The sequence below is a fragment of the Myotis daubentonii genome, chromosome 9, assembly GCF_963259705.1.
Source record: "Myotis daubentonii chromosome 9, mMyoDau2.1, whole genome shotgun sequence".
In the NCBI taxonomy this organism is placed as follows: Eukaryota; Metazoa; Chordata; class Mammalia; order Chiroptera; family Vespertilionidae; genus Myotis; species Myotis daubentonii.
In genome coordinates, this window is record NC_081848.1 from 45,415,252 (window position 1) to 45,430,337 (window position 15,086).

Sequence of the window (15,086 nt, forward strand, 5' to 3'; positions counted from 1 at the left end):
GATGAAGATGAAATAATGGGAAAATCAGCCTCCCCAAGAATTGCTCCTCTGCTTCCATCTCTCTTCCCTCTGAGAACATCCAAATCAAATACTTCCTTTTCTGGCTCCCAGTCTGCCTGATAACCAGAGTCCCTGTCTTTCTTTCTCATTCTTGAAGGATCAGATAGACCATGAGCTGAAAAATGTCCAGGATTATTTTAAACAACTGAGAGGTATCCTGGCCAGTGAGGAGCAAAAGGAGCTGCAAAGGCTGGAGAAGGAGGCAGCAGAGAATCTCGATGACCTGGCTCAGGCTGAGAGTGAGCTGGCCCAGCAGAGGAAGTTGTTGAGAGATCTCATCTCAGATCTGGAGCATCGGTTGCAGGGGTCAGCAGTAGAGATGCTGCAGGTAAAACTTAGAAATAAGCCCCAGCATCTGAACTTAAGGAAAATTAAGACTAAGTTTCCTTCTCTGCTGTGGCTGTGTTGTTTGTGGTGTTGACACTGAGGTTCCATTGGTCTTGCAGTGACCCTTCCCTGCATCTGTTTCAGAGGTTATTGAAATTGTTGAATGCATGAACAAAAGGGAAAAATCTCATTCTTATTAATGTATCAATTAAAGTATAAAATTGACTGTGAAGAGAAGATTCATTGTGTTCTGTAGGCCCCTGTGTCTGTGATCTAACCTAGAACTTTATTTAGTATCTCTTCATGATCCAAGAATTGTTGTTTTTCTTTTTAGAATAAGTTGAAATTTTTCTGTCCTTTCTGAATTTTCTGAATAAACAATTGTGATGGATTAGCATTATTTATTTTTTAATTATTCAGTAGATTCACCAGTGAAACCATGTCACTCTGGACCTTTATGTTTTTTGAAAAAGTTTAAAATATTTTTTTTACTTGTATTAGGTTTTCTCAGGTTTTTTTTTTTAAATATTTCTTGAGTCAGTTGTGGATAATGTCCATCTTTATAGAAATTTGTCCATTTTTAGTTGTCAGATTCATAAGCATGAAATTAATCATTATAATTTATTAAAATATTTTTTCATTTCTACAATACTAACAATAATGGCTCCTTTTATTCCTGATTTTGTGATTATTTTTGGCCAAGTAAGTTATCGTTGGTCAAGGTCATTGATTTTTGTTTGTTTTTAATATATTTTTATTGATTTTAGAGAGGAAGACAGAAGGAGAGAGTTAGAAAAATCAATGATAAGTGAGAATCATTGATCGACTACCTTCTGCACACCCCTACTGGGGATCAATCCTGCAACCCGGGCATATGCCTTTGACAGCAATTGAACCCAGGACCCTTCAGGCCACAGGGCAACGCTCTATCCAGTGAGCCAAACCACCGAGATGTTTTTTAAGAATAAATTTTACTGTTATTTATTTATTTATTTATTTATTTATTTATTTATTTATTGTTGACCTTTCTATATCACAGGTTTCTGCTTTCTTTTATATAATTTCCTTTGTGTGTATATATGCAAATGCACATTCATATATGAGAGTGTGTGTTTCTGTGTGTGTGCATTGTGTTTAATTTGTTGTTCTTTTTCTAGTTTCTTAAAGTGAGAATTTTTTGTTTATTTTATTTTATTAATCCTCACCTTAGGGTATTTTTTCCATTGATTTTTAGAGAGTGAAAGGGAGGGAGGGAAGCAGATAAGGAGGGAGGGAGGGAGGGAGGGAGAGAGAGAGAGAGAGAGTGAGAGAGAGAAACATCAAGTGAGGAGGCACATTCATGGTTGCCTCGGGCACACACCCCAAAGGAGGCCAGGGATCAAATCTGCACCACAGGTACATGCCCTTCACCAGAAATTGAATGTGGGAGTCTTTGGTTCTTGGGCCGACACTCTTACCACTGTGCTACACCAGCGAAGGGTTAAAGTAGGAATTTTGATCACTGATTGACAGTCTTTGCTCTTATAGTTTTTAATTTTATAAATGCATTGTTTTAGCTATATCCCATACTTCGGGATTATTTATTTATTTGTTTGTTTTTTATTGATTTCAGAGAGAAAGTGAGAGGGAGAGAGAGAGATAGAAACATCAATGATGTGAGACAATCATTGATCAGCTATCTCTTGCATGCCCCCTACTGGAGATGGAGCCTGAAACCCTGGTGTGTGCCCTGACTGGGAATTGAACCTCGACCTTTTAGTTCATAGGTCAGCCCTTAAGCACTGAGCTCCACCTGCTGGGCCTTGATATTTTGAATCAATTTAACTTTTTTTCAAATTTTCTTTGTTATTTTTATCTTAACCCTTAAAATATTTGAAATGGTGCTTTTTAATGTACAAATACCTGGTGCTTTTTTACTTTTTTTTCTGCTGCATATTTGAAATTTAATTCCTTTCTAATCAGAAAGCATATGCTTTATTATTTCAACTTTATAGATGTATTGACTTGCTTTTTCTACTAAAATATTATATGTCCACATTTGTTATGTGAATTTGAAAATAATTGGAAGTGTGTATTGATTGGGTGAAGGGTCTTTAGCTGTCAGGTGGAGCTGGTTGGCAATGTTGGTCAAGTCTTCTACATCATGATGATTTTCTTATTTACATTTTTGCTTTTTATTTTCTCTTTTTCTTAAGTCTCTTTAACCTTTCTGATAATACTGATTAGAGGCCCGGTGCACAAAAATTTGTGCACTCGGGGGTAGGGGGTCCCTCAGCCCGGCCTGTGCCCTCTCACAGTCTGGGACACCTCCGGGGTGACCACTTGTTGGCTTAGGCCTGCTCCCCGGGGGATTGGGCCTAAGCTGGCAATCACACATCAGTCTGGCAGCCCGGCAGCCCTCAGGGGATCCCCACTTGCCAGCAGGGAGCAGACCTCAGCTGCAATCGGACATCCTTAGCGCTGCTGAGGAGGCAGGAGAGGCTCCCACTACCACCGCTGTACTGGCAGCCATCAGCCTGGCTTGTGGCTGAGAAGAGCTCCCTACTGTGAGAGCGACTGACCACCAGAGGGCAGCTCCTGCATTGAGCGTCTGCCCCCTGGTGGTCAGTGTGTGTCATAGTGACCAGTCATTCCCAGTCTTTCTGCTGTTTGGGTCAATTTGCATATTACCCTTTGACTCTATAGGATAGAGATCGGGTGCACGGGTGGGGGCCGGCTGGTGTGCCCTGAAGGGGTCATGGTTCAGGGTGGGTGTCCCGCTTGGATGCCTGGCAAGCCTGGATGACGGGCTGATGGCTGTTTCAGCTGGTCACACCCCCTTTAGGTGGGGGACCCCACTGGGGTGCCTGACCAGTCTGGTGAGGGGCTGAGGGCCGTTTTCAGGGTGGTGGGCGACTGAAACTCCCAGCCTCTTTTCTTTTTTCTTTTTTTTTAATTCTGGGATTTATTTACCTTCTATGGCTGTCACTGGAGCTGAGAGCCAGCTCCAGCTCTGAGGCTGTGGCTGGCTGAAAGCAGGTTTCTGGGTTTGTTTAGCTTCTGTAATTGAAACTCTGTTGCTATCACTGGCGCTCTAAGCTCTGAGCCCGCTGGCAGCTGAAAGCAGGTTTCTGGGTTTGTTTAGCTTCTATAATTGCAACATTGTTGCATCTGGAGCTCAGAGCTGGGCGGCGGCAGGTGGGGAACCTTGGCTTCCTCCGTCACTGGAGCAAGCAAGCCTCATGTTCGCTTCAGCTGCGTGGCTGCCAGCCACCATCTTTGTTGCCAGTTAATTTGCATATCTCGCTGATTAGCCAATGGGAAGGGTAGCGAAGTTATGGTTAATTACCATGTTTCTCTATTATTAGATAGGATTTGGTGGTGATTATCTCCTTGAGCTTTTTCTTATCTAGGAAGCTCTTTATGTCTCCTTCAATCCTATCTAATAATACACAAACATGGTAATTGACCGTCCCTTTGCTACACCTCCCATTGGCTAATCAGCGTGTTAAGCAAATTAACCGCTGACAAAGATGGCGGCTAATTTGCATACTGCAGGCAGGGTGGAACAGCACAACCACCAGCATGAGAGCTGCCATCCAGGCCCCCATGTGCAACCCCAGAAGCCGCCTGCCTGCCGCCCGTGATCGGATCTGATCACAGGCTGAAGGCCAGCTCCAGAAGCCCCAGAAGCCTTTGATCGGGGGAAGATTGGAGTCAGGCCTGGGCGGGGAGCAGAGCCATCAATCGGAGGGCTCTGGGGTGTTCCCTGCTCAGGCCTGACCCCTGGGCCAGAGGCGTCAGGGCTTGGGCATAGGGCAGAGCCGCTGATGGGGAGGACATCCCCTGAGGGCTCCCAGTATGTGAGAGGGGGCAGGCTGGGCTGTGGGGTTCCTCCCCGCCCCCCCCCCCCAGTGCACAAATTTCGTGCACCGGGCCCCTAGTTTTAAATAATAGACTGGCTAATAATAATAATAATAATAATAAATAATAGCCTTTCTGGGGAGAATAGTCTAGGTTGTAGATCTTTGCTTTCCATTACTTTGAATATTTCATGCCATTCCCTTCTAGCCAGCAAAGTTTGAGCTGAGGAATTAGTTGGGATTCTTATGGATCCCCCTTATAGGTAACTAACTGCTTTTCTCCAGCCACTTTTAAGACTTTTTTCTTAGTATTTTTCATTCCTCACTGGGTGTTTTTTATGCTTTCTATCTCCTTTCTATGTTTCCTCTATCTTTGTTGAAGTTCTCAGTCAGATAATCTATTCTTTGCTAAGTTCATTGAGCATCCTTATAATCAGTGTTTAGAATTCTGAATTTGGTAGATTGCTTGCCTCCGTTTTGTTTAATTATTTTTCTGAAATTTTATCCTGATCTTTCCTCTGGGACATGTTTCTTTGTTTCCTCATTCGGCTACCTTCCTATATTTATTTCTATGTGGTTGGTGTATGGGCCACATCTCCCAGCCTTGGCAGAGTGGCCTTATGTAGCAGGCTTCCCTTGGGGCCCAGTGGTAGTTTCTGTGTTCATCTGAACCAGGTTCTCTAGGGGTGTCTAATGTTTGGGTTGTGGGTGCTTGTTGTAGTTGAACCTTGACTGCCTTTGGCACATCAGTGTGTGGGACTGTCCATCAAGCTGAGTTGGGGTCCCATTTCATAATCTACACCTGTGGGTGTGGTACCAGCCAGTTTCATTTTCCCTCTTATCAGCCTTGTGGTGACTTTTTAAAAAATATCTGTGGATTGATTTTAGAAAGAGGAAGTAAGAGGGAGAAACCTGTGATGAGAAACAAGGTCAGATGACTGAAAATAGTTAAAAATATGGAATAAACTTTTTAGACCCTGCAACACAGTAAATATTGTAATGTTTAGAATAATGACCAAGTGGATATTGGTAATATGGACGAAGGTGTATAAAGGAGGAGGTAATTTGTTTGTTGAAAAATAATTTACATAGTAAATTTCCTAAGTTACTGGTTCCTGGGGCTTCTTTACTAGGCATTATTTTTAACTGCTTTCACATTAGGACCATCTCTATTCCCACCAGATCAGGTGGGTGAAGAGGGTAGATGTGTTGAAGTTCTGTTAGTGAAAGAGCTTATTACTTCATGACTTATAGTGTCTCTTTCCTCCTTAGGATGTGAAAGGCATTATGGAAAGGTATGTATGGGAGACCAGCGATGGTCTTTTTGTGCTGTACAAAGTGTTTAAAGACATTAATGATACCTGGTGATTAATAAGAATAAAATATTGCTCAGGGCAGAAACATTTGGTTGTAGTTTTATCTTAAATTTCTGTTCACATATGGCTTGTGTATTCTATACCTATTGACAATGAACCAGATTTTATGTAGGCAATTTATGTGAAGGGAGTTGCAAAGTTTGGGTTAGTAGCAGTTAAACATAAGATGTTGCAGTATCAGACCCATCTGACTTCATACATTCTATGCATTCAGCATGCCTGTATCTAACTCAGATTTTCACATCTAACAGGTGATGTATTGACCATGGGAATGTCATGACTTCTTTACCTCCTAAGCACTCAGATTTTGAGATAACTCCTTTATATTTAAATTTCTTTTCTCTGAATAGAAGATAATGGTTTTCTTTTTTTTTCCAAAAACCAACTTGAATATCAAGGAATATTTTGACCCTGGGAAAAACAGTTGATCCATCTTGGTCATGCACTTTTGAAATCCGAATGCAAGGGTAGCATCTTTGTGCCTGAATTTGAACACCTACTTGGCTGCATTAATCTATTCCAAACACATGAAATTCAGACCACTAGTAGTATAGCATTCATAATATCTTCCTTTCCAAGTGTTATATTTTTTCCCAGAAGACTGCAATCTCAGATGTAGTTCTGGAGGCCTCCTACTGGGCAGTGGAATTTAAAGGTCTTTGTTCTTCCCTGACAGTATTCCCACACTTGATATATCTCAAACATAAGGAACCATGTTCTGCATCTTCACATTCTTGTCATATTGCTGGGAATTTACATCCATGTCACGACTTTTCCTTATACTTATTTATTTCAAGGTACCAAATTTTGCATTTTAAAGAAATTCACTATGGCACATAATTTCATATGATTTTTAGGAGTTAGAAAGGGAGAGGATAGTTATCATTGTGAAAGGAATAAACTGCTTCTGAGAGGTCTGTTCCTTTCCAAGGGCAGACAGCAGTCAACTGGGAAAGTGGATTGAGCACATTTCTTCTGGTGCCAAGGTCAGAAGTCTACTCTCTCCTTTCTCAGGAGTCCATGAATGGGGGCTCAAGTACTCCTTGGGGTGAGTAGATAAAATCAGTGGTTTTGGAGAGACAAAAATTCAAAGGTGTGTGGATCTATCTTGTTGTCTCTAGGAGTAAGACCTTAACTCTGAAGAAGCCAAAAACTCTCCCCATGAAGCAAAGGAGAGTGCTCCAAGCTCCTGACCTGAGAGGGATGCTGCAAGTGTTTAATGGTGAGGAATGCTAGAGCAACGGGTGGCTGTGAGATTGTTGTTATGGTTGGGGTTAAAGTTCAGGTTTAAGGTGTAGCTGGAGGAGAAATAAAAAGACAAATATTCTGGTTATAAGAGCATATTCAGTTGGGAGTGGTCAATTGTCTTGTTCACCCTTATTCCATGTACTAACTTACATAAAGCCCAGTCTTTCCCTGATATGGGGAGAAAATAGATGTTGATGCAGAACATTTTGCCTATATTTGATGTTATGGATTTTTTTCTAATTTCAGAACTGACAGATATGCGACGCTACTGGGGTAAGGAGAAATCACAATATCACAAAGTCACCTTGTCCTCATCTTCTTTTAGAATTTTGCATTTTCTGCTAGGTCTCTTGTATAACGACCCAGGTTTTCCCTCCCAACACCCACATATGTGTTATATTTCTTCAGTGAGTAATGCTTCTCAAGAACCAAATCAAATCCTTCCCATTTCCCACTCATTTTATTCTCAAAACTCTCTTACAATGTCACAGATAAAGTATGTCAGATTCCTCACCCAACCCTGTAATTTTTCTACAGTACACGTGACCCTGGATCCTCCCATGGATAAATCAAATATTGTCATTTCTGAGGATCGGAGACAAGTGAGACCTGGCAATTCTTGGTTACTCAGAGGTGATAATGAGGATTATGGTGTCCTGGGATCACCTTCTATCACATCAGGGAAGCATTACTGGGAGGTGGATGTGTCAAAGAAACGTGCCTGGATAATGGGGGTATATCAACGAAAACTCTTTGGCCTCTTTCTCAAGGAAGTTCGAAGAGAATCTATAAATAGAAAGCCTTTTTGCTCTACATTTCAACCTAAATATGGCTACTGGGTTATAGGGCTACAGAACAATTCTGAATATAAGGCTTTTGTGGATTCTGACTCCTCTGACCCCATGACCTTAACCCTGTTCCTAAGTGTTCCTCCCCGTCGTGTTGGAGTTTTCCTAGACTATGATGCTGGCACTGTCTCCTTTTTTAATGTCACTAACCATGGGTTTCTCATCTATAAATTCTCTTCATGTTCCTTTTCTCAGAAACTGTTTCCTCTTTCAATCCTATGAAATACAGTGCCCCCATGACACTGTGTTCTCCAGGCTCTTAAACCCCTTACACCTTCACCCACTTCTCTGGAATGCCTCGTGCCATGGGTGCATCTAATGAGCTGAGCTCACCTGCACTGTTCTTACTATCTTTTCCGGGCTTGTTTTTTTTCCCCCATTTGAACACCCTTCATTAATCAATAAGGTGTACAATTTGCCTTGTGCCATAGTTTTCCCAAAATATTATTTGCATTCATAGAGAATCTTAATTCATCACTTTTATCATCTCAAGGAAAATGACTAATGCCTCATAACAAAAAGGCATGTATGGAGGTACCATCTCTACCAAATTCTACAATCCCATGTCCTCTGCCCCTGACTGAGAAGATGAAGGAAAGCTTTTCCACAACTTTTATTGAAGACTTGAATAGAAGTCATTCACTACAGAATGAATCCTCAGAGGTCTGTCTGTTTACCCATGATGTTTGTTATTCATCCAGGAGTGAAGAAGAAAATATTAAATATGGGTTTTTAAATTGATTTCTTAGAGAGAGAGGAAGGGAGAGGTAGAGAGAGATAGAAATGTTGATGATAAAAAAAACATTAAAGTGCTGTCTCCTGCATGCCACCTACTGAGGGTGGACCTTGTGTCCAGGAAATGTGCCGTGACTGGGAATTGCACCAGTGGCCTCTTGGTGCACAGGTCGATGCTCAACCACTGAGCAACATCAGCCAGGCAATAAGAAAATATCATAAATAATATGTACTGAGAGTGTAAGTTCTGTGTCCTCATTTCTGAGTTCACGTCCAATTTCTCCAAATATGCACAGTGAATTTTGAATAAAATACCTGAATGCCAATTTGTTTTCTTTAAATAATCCTGGTAATAAAACGATATCATAGTTAGTATCACTATGAAAAGAAAAATTTCATTAAGTATATAAAATGTAAGTGTCTCAACTGAATAAATATTTCTCCACTAATTACTGAGAAATCTAAACTGTCAGTGTGTCATGAAACAGGTTTTGCTTTCTAGGGCACAAGGGTAGTTTTTTTTTATATATTTTATTGATTTTTTATGGAGAGGAAGGGAGAGCGATAGAGAGTTAGAAACATTGATGAGAGAGAAACATCCATCAGCTGCCTCCTGCACACCCACCACTGGGGATGTGCCCGCAACCCAGGTACATGCCCTTGTCCAGAATAGAACCCGGGACCCTTCAGTCCATAGGCCGACGCTCTATCCACTGAGCCAAACCAGCTAGGGCACAAGGGTAGTTTTTACCAAAGTTTCATGTTTCAGATCCAAGATATAGCTGTGCTGCTGTCTAGAATACTGCAGCTCTGCCAGTGTTAGACAAGACTGTGTGTATGAATGAAAATTTTATTATAAGTCTGGTGTTACTGCATATTAGCCTTGATCAAATAATCTAAATTGTACACGATTCAGTTTCACATTTGTAAAATAATATGAAATTTACCTGATGTATTTTTGTGAAAATTAAACCATAGAATATTTTCAGTAATTTCTTTCATGGCTAGCACATAATTAGTCATCAAGTATACTGTCGATTCATTTTTGTTTGCCTCTCATTGTGATTGAAATAAATGATTTTAAAAATACATATTAGCTTACTTTCAACTTTACTATTCTTTTTTTTTTTTTTTAACATGAAGGACTGCTAAATTGGGATATTCTTCCTATTGTGTGTGTGTGTGTGTTTGTTTTTTTTTTGTTTTTTTTTTTTTTTTTTTTTGCTTAAAGTATTACAAAGGACATTACATATGTATCCATTTTATCCCCCCGCCCTAGACAGTCCCCTAGCCTCCCATATCACCCCGTGTCTTATGTCCATTGGTTATGCTTATATGCATGCATACAAGTCCTTTAGTTGATCTCTTACCCCCCTACCTTCTGCCCCCCAACCCTCCCCGGCCTTCCCGCTGCAGTTTGACAATCTGTTTGAGGCAGCTCTGCCTCTGTATCTATTATTGTTCAAAAGTTTATAATGGTCTCTATTGTCCATGAATGAGTGAGATCATGTGGTATTTTTCCTTTATTGACTGGCTTATTTCACTTAGCATAATGCTCTCCAGTTCCATCCATGACGTTGCAAATGGTAAGAGTTCCTTCCTTTTTACAGCAGCATAGTATTCCATCGTGTAGATGTACCAAAGTTTTCTAATCCATTCATCTACTGATGGGCACTTAGGCTGTTTCCAGATCTTAGCAATGGTGAATTGTGCTGCTATGAACATAGGGGTGCATATATCCTTTCTGATTGGTGTTTCTGGTTTCTTGGGATATATTCCTAGAAGTGGGATCACAGGGTCAAATGGGAGTTCCATTTTCAGTTTTTTAAGGAAACTCCATACTGTCTTCCATAGTGGCTGCACCAGTTCCCACCAGCAGTGCACAAGTGTTCCTTTTTCTCCACATCCTCTCCAGCACTTGTCGTTTGTTGATTTGTTGATGATAGCCAGTCTGACAGGTGTGAGATGGTACCTCATTGCTGTTTTGATTTGCATCTCTCGGATGATTAGTGACTTTGAGCATGTTTTCATATGTCTCTTGGCTTTCTGAATGTCCTCTTTTGAAAGGTGTCTATTTAGGTCCTTTGCCCATTTTTTGATTGGATTGTTTATCTTCCTTTTGTTAAGTTGTATGAGTTCCCTATAAATTTTGGAGATTAGGCCCTTATCAGATATGTCATTGGCAAATATGTTTTCCCACACATTGGGTTTTCTCGTTGTTTTGTTGATGGTTTCTTTTGCTGTGCAGAAGCTTTTTATTTTGATGTAGTCCCATTTGTTCATTTTCTCTTTCGTTTCAAGTGCCCTAGGAGCTGTATCAGTGAAGAAATTGCTTCGGCATATGTCTGAGATTTTGTTGCCTTTGGATTCTTCTAGAATTTTTATGGTTTCCTGTAGTACATTTAAGTCCTTTATCCATTTTGAGTTTATTTTTGTGTATGGTGTAAGTTGGTGGTCTAGTTTCATTTTCTTGCATATATCTGTCCAATTTTCCCAACACCATTTATTGAAGAGACTATCTTGGCTCCATTGTATGTTCTTGCCTCCTTTGTCAAATATTAATTGAGCATATTGGTTCGGGCCGATTTCTGGGCTCTCTATTCTATTCCATTGATCTATATGCCTATTCTTGTGCCAGTACCAGGCAGTTTTGAGAACAGTGGCTTTGTAATTCATCTTGATATCTGGTATTGAGATCCCACCTACTTTGTTCTTTTTCAGGATTGCTGCAGCTATTCGGGGTCTTTTTTTATTCCAGATGAATTTTTGGAGAGTTCGTTCTAGATCTCTGAAGTATGCCGTTGGTATTTTAATGGGAAGTGCGTTGAATTTATAGATTGCTTTGGGTAGTATGGACATTTTAATGATGTTGATTCTACCAATCCATGAACACGGTATGTTCTTCCATCTGTTTATGTCTTCCTCTATGTCTTTTTTCAACGTCCTGTAGTTTTCTGAGTAGAGGTCTTTTACCTCTTTAGTTAAGTTTATTCCTAGGTAGCTTAATTTTTTTGGTGCGATGGTAAACGGGATTGTTTTTATAATCTCTCTTTCTGAAAGTTCACTATTGGTGTATAGAAATGCCTCAGACTTCTTGGGGTTAATTTTGTATCCTGCTACATTGCCAAATTCATGTATTAAGTCTAGTAGCTTTTTGATGGAGTCTCTAGGGTTTTGTATGTATAATATCATGTCGTCTGCAAATAAGGACAGTTTTACTTCCTCTTTTCCAATTTGGATGCCTTTTATTTCTTCTTCTTGCCGAATTGCAATGGCTAACACTTCCAGTACTATGTTGAACAGGAGTGGTGAGAGGGGGCATCCCTGTCTTGTTCCTGTTCTTAGGGGAAATGGTGTTAGTTTTTGTCCATTGAGTATGATGTTGGCTGTGGGCCTGTCATATATGGCTTTTATTATGTTGAGGTATGATCCTTCTACTCCCACCTTACTGAGAGTTTTTATCAAAAATGGGTGTTGAATTTTGTCAAATGCTTTCTCTGCATCAATTGATATGACCATGTGTTTTTTTTCTTTCAATTTGTTTATGTGATGTATCACGTTTATTGATTTGCGGATATTGTACCATCCTTGCATCCCTGGGATAAATCCAACTTGGTCATGGTGTATGATCTTTCTGATGTACTGCTGGATCCGATTTGCTAAGATTTTGTTGAGGATTTTGGCATCTATGTTCATGAGGGATATTGGCCTGTAATTCTCTTTCATTGTGTTGTCTTTACCTGGTTTTGGTATTAGGGTGATGCTGGCTTCATAGAATGAGCTTGGAAGTGTTCCTTCCTCTTGAATTTTTTGTAGTAGTCTGAGGAGGATAGGTTTTAGTTCTTCCTTGAATGTTTGGTAAAACTCCCCTGTGAAGCCGTCTGGTCCTGGGCTTTTGTTTGATGGAAGCTTTTTGATGACTGCTTCAATTTCTTCCATAGTTATTGGCCTGTTGAGATTTTCAGATTCTTCCTGATTGAGTTTTGGAATGTTGTATTTTTCTAGGAATTTGTCCATTTCCTCCAGGTTGTCTAGTTTGTTGGAGTAGAGCTCTCCATAGTATTTTTTAATAATCATTTGTATTTCTGTGGGGTCTGTTGTTATTTCGCCTCTATCGTTTCTGATTTTGTTTATTTGGGTCCTCTCTCTTTGCTTCTTGGTGAGTCTGGCTAGAGGTTTGTCAATCTTGTTTATCCTTTCAAAGAACCAGCTCTTGGTTTCATTGATTTTCTGTATTGTTTTTTTGGTCTCTATGTCATTTATTTCTGCTCTAATCTTTATTATCTCCTTCCTTCTGCTCACTCTGGGGTTTTCTTGTTGCTCTCTTTCTAATTCTTTGAGTTGTAGAGTTAGATGATTTACTACCATTTTTTCTTGTTTTTTGAGATAGGCCTGTAGAGCTATAAACTTCCCTCTCAGGACTGCTTTCATTGCATCCCATAGGTTTTGGATTGTTGTGTTTTCATTGTCATTAGTTTCCAGGATGTTTTTAATTCCTTCTTTGATCTCATTGGTAACCCAATCAATATTTAATAGCATGCTATTCAGCTTCCAGGTGTTTGAGTATTTTGGGTTGTTTTTATTGTAGTTTATTTCTAATATTATGCCATCATGGTCTGCGAAGACGCTTTTTATGATTTCAATCTTCTTGAATTTGGGGATACTTTGCTTGTGACCCAATATATGGTCTATTTTTGAAGATGTCCCATGAGCACCTGAGAAGAACGTATATTCCCTGGCTTTGGGGTGAAGTGTTCTGAAGATGTCTATTAAGTCCATCTGATCTAATGAGTCATTTAGGATTGCTGTATCTTTGCTGATTGTTTGTCTATAGGACTTATCCAGTGCTGTCAATGGTGTATTAAAGTCCCCTACTATGATTGTATTGTTGTCGATCTCTCCTTTGATATTTTCCAGGAGTTTTTTTTATGAATTTGGGTGCTCCTACATTGGGTGCATGTATGTTTACCAGGGTTATATCTTCTTGTTGTATTGATCCCTTTAGTATTATGAAGTGGCCTTCCTTATCTCTTGTTAAGGCCTTCACTTTGAGGTCTATTTTGTCTGATATAAGTATTGCTACCCCAGCTTTCTTTTCCTTTCCATTTGCCTGAAAGATATTTTTCCATCATTTCACTTTCAGTCTGTGTGAGTCCCTTCTAATGAGGTGGGTTTCTTGTAGACAGCAGATGTATGGGTCATGTTTTTTTATCCATTTAGCCACTCGATGTCTTTTGGTTGGAGCATTTAGTCCATTTACGTTTAAAGTTATTATTGAAAGGTACTTGTTTGTAGCCATTTCTTTTTTGTGTGTGTGTGGCTGTTTTCTTTCTGAGCTTTTTATTTCTTCTTTTTATACCAGTCCCTTTAGCATTCCTTGCATTGCTGGCTTGGTGGTGATAAACTCCCTTAGCCTTTTTTTGTCTGTGAAGCTTCTTATTTCCCCTTCAAGTTTGAATGATAGCCTTGCTGGATAGAGTATTCTTGGATTCAGTCCTTTGCTTTGCATCACTTTGTAAATTTCTGTCCATTCTTTTCTGGCCTGATGTGTTTCTTTTGAGAAATCATTTGATAATCTAATGGGAGATCCCTTGTATGTGACTTTCCGTCTCTCTCTTGTGGCCTGTAAGATTTTCTCTTTGTCCTGAACATTTGCCATGGTAATTATGATGTGTCTTGGAGTGGGTCTTTTTGGGTTCACCTTGTATGGGACTCTCTGGGCTTGTGTGACTTTTTTCTTCCCCACCTCAGGGAAGTTTTCTGATATTATTTCTTCGAATAGGTTTTCTAATCCTTGTTCATCTTTCTGTTGTTCTGGTACCCCTATTATTCGTATGTTGTTTCATTTCATGTTGTCCCAAAGCTCCCTTAGGCTCTCCCCTGTCTTTTAATTTTTTTCTCCAATTGCTGTACATTTTGGGTGTGTTTTGCTTCCTTGTCTTCTAATTCACTAATTCGGTCCTCCGCTTCTCCTAGCCTACTGTTGATACTTTCAATGGTGTTTTTTTATTGCAGCTATATCACTCTTCATTTCTTCTTGGGTCTTACTTAAGTTGTTGATTTTTTCATCTGTTTCTTCTTGCTTCTTGCAGAGGTTGTCAATTTTTCCCTCCATCTGGTTTATGCACTCTAGGACCCTTATTCTGAATTCTTTTTCTGTCATGTTGCATGCCTCTGTATTACTTAGCTGCTTTTCTGGAGAGTCCTCCTTCTCTTTCCTTTGGGGGTTTCTTTGTCTACCCATGTTTGATCTCACTGACATATCTAGACGTTGAGTCATTCAGTGGCTGCTCCCTGGGTGGCAGTGACTCCTTGGTCTGTGGTTGCTCTTCGGGCGGTTGCGGTAGCAGCTGCTCTTCAGTTGTCAGCAGCTCCTCTGGTGGGTGCTGTTCACAGCTGTGGTGGCTCTTCTGGCTGGTGGGGGGTGGTTTCACGTACAGCTGCTGTTCCTTAGCAGAGGGTGTGGTGCTCAGTAGGCTGCTATTGCTCGGATCTGCTGCATTGACTTAAGGGCACAAAATACAACACAACAAGGCACCACGTACCAGGCACTAAACACAAATATATTCACAATATTAATAACCCCAAATAAAGGTGACCACCCGAATAAAGAGAATTAGGGTATAAGGAAGAAGGAAGAGATAAAGATA

General features: G+C 40.2%; 2 protein-coding genes across 12 annotated transcripts in view; both read left to right on the forward strand.

The window, feature by feature from the left end:
* Positions 1 to 15,086, forward strand: part of LOC132240892 (tripartite motif-containing protein 5-like) — a 138,969-nt gene that overhangs the window by 67,351 nt on the left and 56,532 nt on the right. The window lies entirely within an intron of this gene.
* LOC132240895 (tripartite motif-containing protein 5-like) overlaps positions 1 to 15,086 on the forward strand; it is a 138,174-nt gene that overhangs the window by 65,754 nt on the left and 57,334 nt on the right. The window contains 6 exon segments of the mRNA XM_059708730.1: positions 158 to 388; positions 5,502 to 5,524; positions 6,727 to 6,827; positions 7,100 to 7,126; positions 7,391 to 7,906; positions 7,909 to 8,924. Of these exon segments, the coding sequence (XP_059564713.1) occupies positions 158 to 388; positions 5,502 to 5,524; positions 6,727 to 6,827; positions 7,100 to 7,126; positions 7,391 to 7,906; positions 7,909 to 7,964 (954 nt within the window). The 3' untranslated portion in view covers positions 7,965 to 8,924.